Below are 14,569 nucleotides of genomic sequence, written 5' to 3'. Positions count from 1 at the left end.
GGTGAAAATACACTGAGCTACTATCAGGTGAAGATACTTCGCTACTATTCGGAAACAAGGTTCCGTATGGGCCGAGAGCACAACTACTCCCTCTTGTGGTGAAAATGCAAACACAAATCGCAGGAGGGGAGCTGGTTTTCCAGTAGATTCCTCCCTGAGACTCCACTGGCAAGTCCATGCAAACGTCATCATGGATTTTAAATTTTGTTTTTCACAGAAAGTGGTCAAATTTGACCCCATTGTGAAGGCGGCGATGCTAGGAAGTAGCCAATGTTAGCAGATGGCAAGGCCCTATCGTAACAACGTATTTCATGTCAGATTACTTTCTCCTTGCCACATTCAGTGAGTTTTTATTCCACACTATACCCAAAAAAAGAGTTTGCCAAGAAGTCAGTCTGTTACTATGGCAATAAAGACCTTTACCCAAGCCTATCAAAATTCCCGATTTCACAAGAAATCTCTATGATAGAGGGACACTTCCAAAGAAGAAACACCACTAGAATTTAGCCCAAAACTTACTACCACCACGTGACAGAACAGGATACACAGTGAAAATCCCTTCCAAAATATAAGTCTGTTTACCCAAGGAATTACACCCTTAAAGACTGAGTAGCGCAATAGTGCGCCTTTAAAATAAAATCTGCAAACAATTCCTATCAGATGAGGACAGTTCAGTGACATTTTCTGCTGTTCAGTCACCAGGTTTTTAGCAGATCATCTGAGCAGAACCTCCCCTTCTAGGGTTGAAAACAGGAACAGTTGACACCATAGACAGAGGACAGTTTAATATCCTTTTGTGTCACGGTGCCTTCTACTGCTCCGCACTAGGGGACCGTGTAGGCATGTCTTACCCTCTTGTGTAGCCAGTTCAAACCCTGATGTGTTTGTCCGTACGAGCTCTTCATACTTTTGGGCCGATGCATCAAACAGCTGGAACAGTAGCGTGCAAGTCTTCTCGTATTCGCAGCGACCGATCGTCGAAAGCTGCCAGGGCAGACCAGAATTTCAAAAGCATTTTAAAATGAACAAACACAGATCAGAGTTTTCTGGCATCCAAAACTGGATCACAGCTCTAGTGAGTGAGCATCAAAGTAAATAATCTGTACTGTGTTGATATGTGTCAAGCCGAAGACGACGAAGGAAATTCAGGTTAAGCAAATTTGAGACATCACAGCAAGTGTTCGTGCTACCAATTCAAGACAGTTAAACACATTACGAATTGTGGGAAATTCAGGCCCAAATATGCTTCTTTCCATGCAAGTCAAATGCGCCTTCCACAGAGTGTGATACGGCCTTCACACCAATCTCTGAATTCGATTCAACGTATACTGATACAAGATGGGCCAAGAATGGTCTAGGACGACATACCCAACGGTCCCACCCTTACCCTTCACCTAACCATCCCCACCACTATACTCACCTGGTCCAGCCAATGCTGCACCATCCCTTTTATTGTCCAGGGGAGGTTCCATCCCACCCCCCAAGATGGCACCCATCTACCTCAGCCAGGAGGCAATATAGGTCCCTACCTCATCCCCTACCCCATCAAACCAATCCTCCCAACTCACCCGGTCCAACTGCTGCTGCACCATCCCTTTATCCTCCAGCGGATCCTCCACCCCATCTCTCAGGATGGCACCCATCTACCTCAGCCAGGAGGCGATATAGGTCCCCACCTCATCCCCTACCCCATCAAACCAACCCTCCCAACTCACCCGGTCCAACTGCTGCTGCACCATCCCTTTATCCTCCAGCGGATCCTCCACCCCGTCTCTCAGGATGGCACCCATGTACCTCAGCCAGGAGGCGATATAGGTCCCCACCTCATCCCCTACCCCATCAAACCAATCCTCCCAACTCACCTGGTCCAACTGCTGCTGCACCATCCCTTTATCCTCCAGCGGATCCTCCACCCCATCTCTCAGGATGGCACCCATGTACCTCAGCCCGGAGGCGATATAGGTCCCCACCTCATCCCCTACCCCATCAAACCAATCCTCCCAACTCACCCGGTCCAACTGCTGCTGCACCATCCCTTTATCCTCCAGCGGATCCTCCACCCCATCTCTCAGGATGGCACCCATGTACCTCAGCCCAGAGGCGATATAGGTCCCCACCTCATCCCCTACCCCATCAAACCAACCCTCCCAACTCACCTGGTCCAACTGCTGCTGCACCATCCCTTTATCCTCCAGTGGATCCTCCACCCCGTCTCTCAGGATGGCGCCCACAGACTCCAGCCGGGAGGTGATGTAGGCCTTAGTCACTTCAGGGGTGTAGACTTCCAGGAGGTGGGGCTCTGTGGCCTTGACATAAGGCACCGAGGCCACCATGCGCTGCCAGAGCGTCAGGAGGTAGTGGATACTGTTGGGGGCAAACTGCCAAACCTGGGGGGCGAGGAGACGGAGAAAATCAAGTCAAATACCTGATCAGACGATTGTTATTCTCCGATATCCTGGGCACAAAAGAACAGAGAATACTTCGACTCCGCCCCTGATTGAGATGCCAGTCCATCGCAGTGAACAGACTATATTCTTTAGTGGTCCATATTAAAGTTTAAAGTGAGGACACCTCTTCATGTCAAGAACCTGAGACTCGAAATGGAAGAAGTAAAGCAAATTTTTATGATAAATTTGAGATTAGACATGCCATAGTGTTTTAAGCCAGATTTTGAAACACACTCAGGCAAGCTTGGAATGCACACTGATCAAAGAAAAGCGGATACCATCCAATTCAACTATTTACAATTCATAAAGCGGATTCAGGGAACAAGACTGACAAGGGCTTCTACTTAAATAAGATCTACGCCCACCAGCTACTTTTGGCTGTACCCTCACCTGCAAGCTTGTGATTGTGAATTTTGCAATGAGTGCGATGACCTCTGCGTAGTTCTCCACCTTCACCAGTTCACCGAGCTGGTAGTTGGACTTGAGTCTGGCCAGCAGCCGACAGAACTCGTGGTAGCTGTTTGCCTCTGAGAGACTCTGTTAGTGGAACGACAAGTGTGACATGGTGTCGAGGTTAACAGTTGGAGATGTGTTATTTTTTTCGCGTGCGGATCAAAAGTTGTCCAAAAGGCTCCCTGTAACATGACTAACATGACCAGATAGTTGTTCACCCTGAAGGCAAATGTAAGGACTCCAGCGTGAACCAAACGTGGCTTCCGCATGGAGATCCTGTTTTTCCTCATGAAAACCCAACTTTCCATTTGTGCACGCACGCAACTCAAATTTCCTTGCTAGCCCTGTGATCATTCCCTGTTAGCACAGAACTTTCTGTAATGGTTAGCAATGATTCTTTGCTAACAGGGCCAAGAAACTGAACAATGATTTTTGTAGGGACCAATGCACGCTTACTCCAAAGGGTAATGTTTTGCTTGACAAGGACAACATACATGTGTAAGCTGGTTCCCGATCTCTCTGTGGCTTTACAGGCTTTGATAGGGTCAGTAACCAGACTGAAGTCAGAGCTTCTACCTCATCAGTAATTTGTTACTTCCTGCCCCCCCTCCGTCCAGCTCTGCCCCTCCCCCAACCATTTACCTGTGGGTTTTCCAGGATTCCTCTGACACCATTGACAAGATGCGTCAAGAACTTGGCCCTCTCCGCATTGTTGAATAACGACCGACGCACTGAGGCAATTTGAACTAAACAAGTCAAGGCCTAGAAGAAAAACAGACAATTGCCACTGGAAAAACATGCTTTTTAAAAGAATTGTTATGCTGAGAGTGACCATACGTTTTTTTCAGGTGGGAAAAGTACAAATCACCTCTTTTATCTCAGCATATTTATTTGATGCCGTATTTCTGGCTAAACATTCCTCACTTGAAAGCATGGAAATTGTATCTTCAAAGTTTCAAAATATTATTGTAGAGATTTCCCTCTAATTTGGACGTTTCACTCACCAGTGGAGCTAGACTAGGAGGAAGAGACTTGTAGAGATCGAAAAAGAGGTTGACAGTGCTGAAATCAAGGAACGCTGTAAGAAAATGACAAAAGATAGAACAGAACGGGGAGAATCATCAAAAAAGTTGAAGGTACCGAATCAAAAGTTATACGATGTCTGCACAATCGATACGGGACGCCACACACACCAGGCCACAGAAACTAGACATAAGTATCATTTTTTGATTCAATCACGACAGTTACAGAATCATTTGCATTAAGCTACAAATTCAGCCGCCTAGAAACACCTGATCCGGGTCTCACCTGATCTCCAGCCAGTGGGTATCTGTACAGTGCAGTTGTCGTCAGTTGACTCGTCAGTCGAGGTTCCGATGAAGTCGAAGGTCAAGCAGTTGTGGGTCAGCCGCAACAGCTGTGTCATGAGGGAGTGTTTGTTCTCGTCATTGAAGTCAACACCTTCCTTCGAGGCCTGGGTCATATAGAAAAGAGACTGTTTTGGTTTTAAGTAAAGACAATGCTCAAAGCAGCATGAAAATCATAGCGAGATACATTTTTGTTTCAATAAAAAAGTACAGTCAAACTCTCCATCCCTGCCCTGCCCAGCCACACTCTTCCCAGTCAAAACCACCCCCAGCCAAGTTCTGCCCCTCGTCTTGCGAAACTGCAAAATAACTGACACACGGCCATGCACAGAGCCGTTGAGCCCAGGCCCACCCTACCTAACCCCTACCCTGCCCAGCTACGCCCTGCCCAGTCAAAGCCATCCCAGCCAAGTTTTGAGCCTTCAATCCTACCAAACCACAATGAACAGATGCACAGACGGACGTCCTCCTATCATTTCCAACGCACCTGCTTCAGGAGGTTGCAGGCCAAATTGAAGATTTCAAAGAGGACCGAGTCACGGAATGAGGACGCAATCTTCCTGTGCTTGGTTAGAGGTCTTACAGTGTCGGGCTGACAAGGTAAAAATGCAATCATGCATTAAGTCGAAAAGCAGTAAAATAATCACTGAATTTATAGAATTAATGAACAATACACATTGAAAATGAACAGAAGTGGCTATTTTGGAAATGGTTTCAGGCTAATTATGCTGGTTGGGACATGTGGCCTGGTGGTTAGGGATTGCAGTTCCTGATCTCGGGGTCAGGGGTTTCATCCCGAGCAGGTGGTTACATGATGGGACATGTGGCCTAGTGGTTAGGGTTTGTAGCTTCTGATCATAGGGTCGGAGGTTCGAATCCAGCTGGTGGCACCATGTTGCGACCTTGGGCAAGTCACTTTGCCCCTCATGTGCCTCTCACCACCCAGGAGTAAAATGGGGGCAGAGAGGGTTATTGTGTTTACCCATTCCAATCCACAATGGCAGCATTCAGGTTGATACACCTGTTAAGATGTTCAGATGTTGTTAGCCTTTGAATGACAGATACTGTTAGACACTGTACACCTTACAAATACTGTGATAATGTAACAACTTATTAACAAAAAATTGTGACACCAGTTTGAAGGTTGGTTAGAAGTTTGCGCACACAGAAAGGTAGATTTCAGCCTGTAATGTTTGGTTTGAAGCCACACAGACCTACCTGGTTCATTTCATTGACGAGCTGTGACATCAGTTGCACACCTATGACAAAATGGTCCACCGAACCCTGCACATACGAGGTAAAAGAGAAGTCAGATTTCAACCAGACCTCTGTTTCAAGCTCTTCTGTGTTACAGAGACCGGGGGTGAGATTGACCGATGATAAAAAAAGAGCTGAAAACAGCTGAAAAAAAGGCATAGAGAAGCTGAACTGTGAACATCTCCTATACTTTTGTACACAGCCAGTGACAAAAAAAATGAAATCCAAAAAAAAAAAAAAAAGCTGAGAAATCTCACCCCTGAGAGACTGTTTAGGGGCAGTGGCTCGGTCTCACCCACGGTACATCAATCTGTTCACCAAATGGCTGAATCGTTTGGAGTGCTCTTTGCAAAGGGCAACACCAACTTGTCCCTTTGAAAACCTAATTTTTCGGTTGCTATGAACAACTTTGAGAAGTTTTTTCTCTTGAGTGTCTGTGTTGAACATTTACATTCAGTGCACCAGATGTGGAATACATTTTCATTAACTTGTGAATACATTTCTACTTCCAGAACCCCAAAAATCTGCAGTTTCCATCTGATGAAATGATGTAAGGAACTCAAGTTCAGTTTCCCATTAAAGCCTACGGTACCACTTAGATTGCTTTTTTCAGAAATTTCCCACACATGTTTCAACTTGGGTGAATAAAATCTGCCAGTTTCATTATCAGTAAGTGCACCACTGTACATCTTGTTACCTTGATAACTTTTTTTTGCAATACTGTACATGTCTTGGCAGAGAGTCCACTACAAATATGGTTCTCCCCAAAACTCTTTTACCGAGTGGCTTGAAGCATTTCAGCAGACCATCCAGTTATTGAAGTTGGTTGACCAGGATGCGCACGTGGAACCTCAATGGGAAATGTGCCAGGACCCACAACAGGGGGCACGTTCAACAGTACAATATGACAGCCAGTACGGCATACCCTGTATATCGTTACCTTTACTGTTGGTGGTATGCGTAAGTATGTTAAGTACTGTTCCAAGGAACATGCCCCTGGACTTTTTAGTCACAGGCGACTAGTTCTTTCACATCATGGCTAGGCAGGCCCTTAAAATTAAACTCGGCATTCATGCGACTACATGCATGATCTGGTTATTTCTCCAAGGTTAAACGATGCTGTAAACGAAAATAACGAGAGAATGGTGGCCTTCGAACAAACTTGATTGCTATTCTGCGTATTTTTTTCAAGGGCTGTGTAAAATAATTCATCTTTATTTAATGACAAAACGGAAAGAAAGGCATCAAATGGTACCTGCAAAAATTTGGAGACATCGTCGATGATGTCTCGGAACACCCAGTTGTCCTTCTCACTGTCGAACCATCCCAGCTTGGTGATGCGCGACTGCAGCTACAAGCGCAAAGCAGAAAGAACACGGGTTACCGGACGCGACGTTTACGCAGCCGTCTTCTTCATCGCGGTAGGCAAAAATCTTGGGGCTTGCAACAGAGATAGTCTGGTGCCGACTCATAAGGCAGACTGAGGCCAAATCAATTTGAAAATCGGACCAATTTCTGGCACCAGAAAAACTATGGTGAGCAGATACTGCACGGTCTCAGTCCTGTTTGAACCCTGGCCAAAACCAGAAGATATTCATGTGTGGATAATCTATTTTCCGCCACGCAGCCATAAACGTTTAAGCCTAAATATGCACCTTTACATACTTTTACAACTTTGCTGTGTTATTCAATCACAATAACCTCAGGAAATTCTAATCATCATAAAAAAAATTGCAAGGATTATCCAGATGACGCTATAAACTTACATGGATGAGTGCTTGTGTGACGAATGTCGGCAGTTTGGGCCTGCTAGCAAGGTAGTTCAACACATAATTTTCTACAAAAGGAAATAACCATTTCTCACATCACAGCTACAATTCAAATATTCGCATCTTTTCTACTGCTGACTAGATTAATACTACCGTATCTAATTCCGACCAAAACAAAACAAGTTTGAATGTTTGAGGCTAGTTACATGTATTTACAAATAATGTATTTAACAGAGTTAGTATTTTTTGCCACAAAGCAATCCTCGGCACAATACATACGTACACATGTCAGGATATTCTTTAAGTGCACAGAAAAGGCACGGGATTAAGGTTCATGAAAACAATTATACACAGGAGCTGGGATAACTTCATTTCCGCTGAGGCGAATTCACAAAGGGCCACATTTAAACGCTGTTTCATTCAACCGGGATTCGTCACGCTCATGAAAGAACCTGTAACATGCATTGTACACAATATGCAATGCATGTACATGTAAATGTACATGTACACGTATGAAAGTCACCAGTACCAAAGGTCTTGCAAGGCGTTAGTTTGCACATACCCTGTCTTAAACGGGACAGAAATTTACTCTGCAAACGATCAAACCATTATTGACGAAATTGTACTGGTATTGTTGCTGAACTGTGCTTGATTCTCTGGCACCTTGCCAAGGTATCACCGACAAGCCACTGATGAAATGTTGCTGGCAATAACAATGAGCATGGAATGTCCCCGCAAGCAATAAAACCCCAAACAAAATGTCACAAAGGAAACAAAGTACATGTACATGTAACATCACAGGTTTGCTTCAATGTCACTAACCATTTCTAACGCATCAGCCTAAAACCCTACAGTTCAGGTGTCATTTCTTTTCAAGGTCTTGACAATAATCTCAGGTTACTGCAAAATGGTTTAAGGCAACTTTAGGAAGGTTTTGAACAATAGTCTTCCCGGGTCAAAGTTAACACCAGCGCCAAGTGTTTATGTACATGTATGACACCACTTACGATGTGAAAACAAATGGATCTATCTACAACAGCAAAAACCAGCTTCAGAAATTATACACAGGAGCTGGGACAACTTCATTTCCGGTGAGGCAAATTCACAAAAGCCACATTTAAACGTTGTTTCATTCAAATGGGATCCGTCATGCTCATGAGAAGCAAGCTTCATTCATGACACTGTATTCACTGAAATTGGTAATGGGGGCATCAGGACCTGATTTAAAATTCATCACTGATGTTGCGACGTTGCAAGTCCTACATGTATCTAGAGAGGGACGGCAACATGCTTGTTTAGCTTGCAACTCTTAGCAGGTTCAGTTCTGTACCACTAAATGTTACTAAATGTTCCTGTTACACTAAATGTAACATGTAAATTTATGAGCCATGTCTGAATTACTTGGCTGTAGTGGCTGCAGCCAGTTCCCATACAGCCGTGTGTAATTTTAAGCCGCAGCCAAGTGATTCAGACACAGCCATACAAGCAAGCTTTAGGCTCTGCAATCCGCCTGTTGGCGGGGCTTGTTCGTTTTGTTGGTAGTGATGCGACCGTAACAAGTGTATTTCATAGTCGTTCGTGAACCAGTGAAGTGCAGTTCCCACCAAAGAAGCCTCCGCTGCTCGGAAAATTGCACCCTCTTTTGGTTCAGCTTGGGACTCGCAGACAAGAAAGGGAGCTATTTTTCGGTGACTAATCAGTGAACGCCAAGGAGGCGGCACACAACATGTGCATGCTTGTTCGCACGTGTCTGGCAAGAAGTATGCACGAACACTCGTCCTTTCACAAAGTGTCAGTGTGGGCGTTGAGTGCATAAACACAAACAACATGTGACGGTCACAGTGAGGGAGTACTCAGACCCTAAGCAAATACGGAGGCGCATTCCAAATGAAATACAAATGCTGAAATTGGAACTGCGTGTACCTTTATCGTTGATGGACAGCACACATCTATGTATCGTGCATAACATTGCACTACTGAACGCAGCCCGCGCAAACTCCAACTTCTCACAGAGCCATTAAGCCACCATGCACCAAAAAATTTTTTCCACCTGCGCAGTCATAACTTAGTTCAAAAATAAGAATTCCGCTCTCACAGAACAAATACAATATCATGTCTGACAGGTAACAGCATGCAGCAGGGATGAACCGCATGTGTAAATGTACACACTGTGTTCCACTGCTCTGTTCACACACGTATTCCATAGCAACTGTGCAAATACAAACATGCATAGGTAACAGTTAACACCATAACGTGCCTGCTAATGCTAGTCATTCCAAAAGTTCAAAGTGAGTTTCACTTTATTTCATTTTGTTTTCTAAGAAATGTTATTCATAGTGCTACAAAACTAGGTTTTTGAATGGGAAACATCTCAACCACAAACCAGGCTCTTGTCAGTGTTCAACAAATGTTGTTTTAGGGGGGGTAGGATTTTTGTTTCTAATTACATTTGATCCATGGTGCAATCTGCAGACCAAAAAAACACCACATAGTCACAGTCGACGTTGATTTATGAGCAAATTGACAATGCGCAATTCTTCAATTGAAATATGACTGACAGGCTATCCGGTTCGTAAGTGTGACGTCACTTAAGTTTAAACCATGCCCACTGCACATGCACTGCACACAGAGTTACATGCACTGACTGCCGTTTACATGGAACCAGAAGTTAACGCGCAACTTCAAAAATCGTCCAATGGGAGACTGCAAATCGTGGCAAATCACTTTGGTACTCTACCGTATATGGTACGACACACACGGGCTACGTTACCTGCACGTCTTCCTCTGCTTTTTGAGCTTTTTTCGTTTGGTGTTTGTTTTGCATGTACCTTGCCACGTTTTGCTTTGACTTCGTTCAATCTTTAACAGGGGTTATTAATCCGCAACAGTTGAATGAAACGACATTTAAAGAGCAGCGAGTGGCAAATTTTTCAGTGAGAGCGTGCGTCTAGCCATGGGAATCCTACATGTGTACACAAACAAGACTTAACTGTACGATACAATTCTCTTTACAACCTACATTATAATGATTATAATAATTTATTCATTTATAAAGCGCAAATTTCATACAGATATCTTCAAATGCACTGTACAATGAAGACATTAAGCGTGGAATGATGAATACATTTAAACATGGTTGAGCCGATGGCATACAAGGGCGTCTCGGGCAGCCGCCAAACGACCCACGTTCACCAACATCAGTAAAAGGGAGACAGTAAGAAGCAGTTACAGTTTTTAGAGGTGGGAGGAAAATCCCAGAGGAATATTCTGGGTAAAACCCACGGAGTCAGGTTGGGACTGAAAACCCTATGCACATTTGGACCAGGCCGGGAATCGAACCCGGGACCACAGAGGTGGAAAGCGAGGAAAGAACTACCTTGCCAACCTGACTCCTGACCTGTACAGTGCATTGACATGGATAAAAATGAATCAGGCGTAATACAGTGCATTTAATAGGTACAGAGCAAGTGTGGCCACTTCAAATGTTGAGTGGCAAGCCAAACGGTAAATATTCTTCCTGGAAAAAGCAGTTTTACAAGGAAAAAACACATCCCTCGCGAGTCGACTATTGAACGAGACAAAGGGGCACAGTGAAGTTTATTCCCCAGAACTGAAAGGAAAGCCATCACTTACTGATGTCTATTCTCTGCTCCAGTGGAAGGACTGGCGAGGGCCGGCAAATGAGTTTTGTGAGTGTTGTGGCTGCGAGAAGTTGTGCATATGCTGACTGCAAAATGTAGACAAAAAAAAAGGTTAAAAGAAACAGTTGCCAAAAAACAAACCAAGTTTTGTTTTTACATTCCAATAAAAGTGGAGACTGTAAAGATGGATCAGAGCCCCAAAGTTGGGTTTAAATTTCAAATTAGGTTCAAAACGGGCTTCCAGAGCTACGGCTAGGTCTATTGTCTACGTGTCTCCACGCATTTCCAATGAAGCGAAGACCTAGACCTAGTTCTAGAAAAGAGACTCGAATCCAGCCTCAATCTCAAGGTCTCAAGTCAAGTGAAAATCTCAAGTTTGGTTCACTCTTTGATTGGGTTCAATCTCAGACTGGATCCAGTTGTAGGTTAGGTTTCATCTCTCAACAGGTCAAGTTCAGTCTCAAGTGTGCTTCAATCTCAGGTTGGGTTGATTTTGTTTCAAAGGAAGGGGGTTCAATCTCATGATGTGCTGTGTACATCTCCAAGCTCATTTTCAGCTCGTTACAAGGTGAGGGTCATATCTCCAGCTAGAACCCGTTTCAAAACGAGCTTATGCCACTTTAATTTCACGCTGCTGTGGGAAACATTCCTGGAGGTTTTTCCCCAAATCCCACCCAGTTGTGTAGAGATTTGTTTTCGGACTGAATGTGAATCAGCCGTTCCAGGTTCTAACCCCCTTTTGTGGCATGATCCCTTTTTAAGACCTACATGTAGGGTTAGGATTATAGACACATCCAGCCACTTTTCATTGGACAGTCCAAGTGGCTCCTGATAATGGCAGAAAGCCAACCATCAAGGAACAGTTTCTGCGTACAATAGTTACTGCAATGCTTACTGCCATTGGCGGGGGCCACTGCAAATAATATACCCAGCAAGATATGGGACGGAGGGGTACCTCCTTTACCTGTCCAATGCCTATACAGACTCTAGACTATTGTTACCTAACACATCCCCCCTAGATGTCTGTAAAGAATTCTAGAGACCCCGATCAAAGAATGACCAACACAAAGGTGGGGGGGTGCTCTCAGTCTCATATCTTGCTTCATATGACAAATAACCAGTGATAACATTAACCCTAACAGTACCGGGCGTTGTTTGGCTTAGAGTACTCAGAATTACAAAAGACTAAGTAACACTCTGAGCCTGAAGGACCTAGCTCTACAAATTACTATTTCTGGCTAGGTTTATTCCATTGTTATTTATACAGAGAACAATGAAACCATGCATTCATAGTGCCACAGCACTGTATGGTACATTGTCTTTTCTAATGTGTTTTATGGCTTCAGAGAATAATCATGTCATGTCCTCTTACAAGTGACAGGGCTGAGTACTACATTTTACTACTAAGTAGTATTTTGTAGCATTCGGGACTGTTAGGGTTAACTTGGATACCACATTTGTCTATAAATGCAAGCTCACACCGATGACGCCAAATGGCAAAGAAAACACTGTTTTTTTAACTTTCTTACAAAAGATACATATTTTACCAGGAGGGTGGATAAATTTTCTGAAATCCTTTGCTGGTACTGTTGCATCTAAAGTAAAGGATCTTCAACCCCATCTAACTGGTTTTAAACTTGCATCATACATGTTGTTAGTAACAAGTACTTGACAATTTGTTGCCAAATTAAACGAAAAAGGAAATCTGCTTCCCAAAAGAAGGAAAAAGGAAACAGACAAGGAAGAGAAACTACTTTCGTTTTTGTTTTTGAATTTTTTTTCTCACGAGGCCCCATACGACTTACACTGCTTCTCTCCAGCAGCAGTTGGCACTTGGTCAGACAGTCAGGAGAGTTGGTGAAGTTGACCAACGCCTTCTCCGCCTGCGCTCGCTGCTCGCCGTCTGTGGTCTCGTACAGCTGCTTGCACAGCACCTCCAGCTGCGAAATCTGTTAAAGGAAAGGGGAAGATTTAAATTGGTCAACTGTCTTGGTTCTTCTGCGGGGGTGTTATTTATTAAATAGATGCCTGTCGCTTCCACTGTCCGTGAATTTCAACAACCGAAAAAGAAATTCCGTCGGTGAAGGCACTTCGTGCAAGCTAGTGTAAAGTATCCAGTTCAGGAGCCCTGTGCTGGTGTGGTGGTCTCAGCTGTCTCCTGGTCTCAGCGGTCCCCCCTGAATAGCCGGACATTAAAACGGACGACTTTCCCTTTGTCGTGCACAGAGATGGCATGACGTACAAAATGTATTTTACCATAACCGGGAGACAGCTGAAACCACCACACCGGGAACCAACAAGAGCTTCGCACTTCAAAGGCTGTATTTACAAATAAATCTCCTCCAATTTTAATTGGTCGAATTGCATCTCGATGACGGTAATGAACTTCTGCGCAATTTCACTAATCCCACTGCATCTCTCATTTGAGGTTGAACGGAAGCCATGCAGTAACTGGTCAAGCTGTCTTGGTGCTGACGATGGCCACTGAACTTATTTGACTGAGACTAAGCACATGCTGCGATCTTGCATGGTGTCGGTAAGCAAAAGTGTTGTAAATTTCATTATTCTAATCAGGTAAACAAACCATCCATTCTACATCAAATCATATTCCCAAAGCACTTATGAAATTTTAAGGCAGAAATATTTGTGACGGCAGAGAAATTCTGTATGATCGAAACAGCAAAACTTCAATTATGCACTCCTTAACATTACTATCAGTAAGGGAAAGAGTTCCATATATGGAAAACACTAATTTTCCCTTAAAAATTTTATAAAACCATCACAAAGTGATAACATTTCACAACAAGTGAGAGGTAGCTGACAAAACTCCAAAGAATTGAGGCCTACACGTACTTAGAAAACACTAGGGTCTTTTCAGACAAGTCTCATAGGTCAGCGCACAGGGCCGCAAGTGTGGTTCGTATATAGAACTCTATTTGTAACACCTTACAGTTCTGAAAGTAGACATAATGGGCAAAGTCATGAAAGTGGTTGTTGGGGGTGAAGCAGTTGTTGTGGGGACAGACAAGGCCGCTCAATAGGAAGTGTTCACTGTGCGACAGTGCGCTCACGTGCACTGGTACCCAACGGCTGTTGCTTGTCTTTCTTCAATTTGGGCATAAATAATGAGGAGCCATGTGATTGGTCAGTGTGACCCTCAGCGCGCCGCAGCCAATTGCCATTTCAAGCAGCACGGCTAAGAATTACACACACACACATGTACGGAAAGTGGCTGTACCCAATTTCCATGTCTTGTGTATCGATCGCAGCCGTAGTCAGTGATTTGGTCGCGGCTCGTGTTCGCAAGTACACATGTGAACCGCATGACTCTCAGACACTGATTAGGAAATATTTGCACTGTTTCTTGGAAAACTGCATAGTTTTGGCCCTTTTTTTCTTGATACTCAAAACAAAGGTATGTAAGTTATCTTACATAAAACTCTTAGGGGAAATGAAGCAACATTTCTATCGGAACTCGAATGGAATCGCTGTTCGTGCATGCCCTGTTAAACATCATGCATAGCCTATGGCAAAAAAGGTCCTTTTTCCGGGGGATTCATGGGAGAGGAGCGGACGTCGGACCCCACGATTCTGGGGGTTGAGAGCTACTACAGCCCTACGTGTGGAGCTAGGGA

The 14,569-nt window shown here is 44.2% G+C and overlaps 1 protein-coding gene across 1 annotated transcript in view; it reads right to left on the bottom strand.

Moving 5' to 3' along the window:
* xpo7 (exportin 7) overlaps positions 1–14,569 on the bottom strand; it is a 30,785-nt gene that overhangs the window by 15,719 nt on the left and 497 nt on the right. Inside the window, exons 2-13 of the mRNA XM_022242555.2 lie at positions 12,740–12,883; positions 10,927–11,020; positions 7,291–7,361; positions 6,780–6,875; positions 5,486–5,551; positions 4,755–4,859; positions 4,209–4,374; positions 3,905–3,978; positions 3,543–3,662; positions 2,838–2,984; positions 2,157–2,387; positions 852–984 (exon numbers count right to left, since the gene is read on the bottom strand). Coding sequence (XP_022098247.2) covers positions 852–984; positions 2,157–2,387; positions 2,838–2,984; positions 3,543–3,662; positions 3,905–3,978; positions 4,209–4,374; positions 4,755–4,859; positions 5,486–5,551; positions 6,780–6,875; positions 7,291–7,361; positions 10,927–11,020; positions 12,740–12,883 — 1,447 coding nt within the window. The remainder of the gene's footprint in view (positions 1–851; positions 985–2,156; positions 2,388–2,837; positions 2,985–3,542; positions 3,663–3,904; positions 3,979–4,208; positions 4,375–4,754; positions 4,860–5,485; positions 5,552–6,779; positions 6,876–7,290; positions 7,362–10,926; positions 11,021–12,739; positions 12,884–14,569) is intronic.

This window comes from Acanthaster planci, linkage group LG13, assembly GCF_054643075.1.
Source record: "Acanthaster planci isolate LZ-2023a linkage group LG13, COTS_SCS, whole genome shotgun sequence".
NCBI lineage: Eukaryota > Metazoa > Echinodermata > Asteroidea > Valvatida > Acanthasteridae > Acanthaster > Acanthaster planci.
The sequence above is the reverse complement of the archived record's forward strand: the minus strand, read 5'-3'. Positions and strand labels throughout refer to the sequence as shown.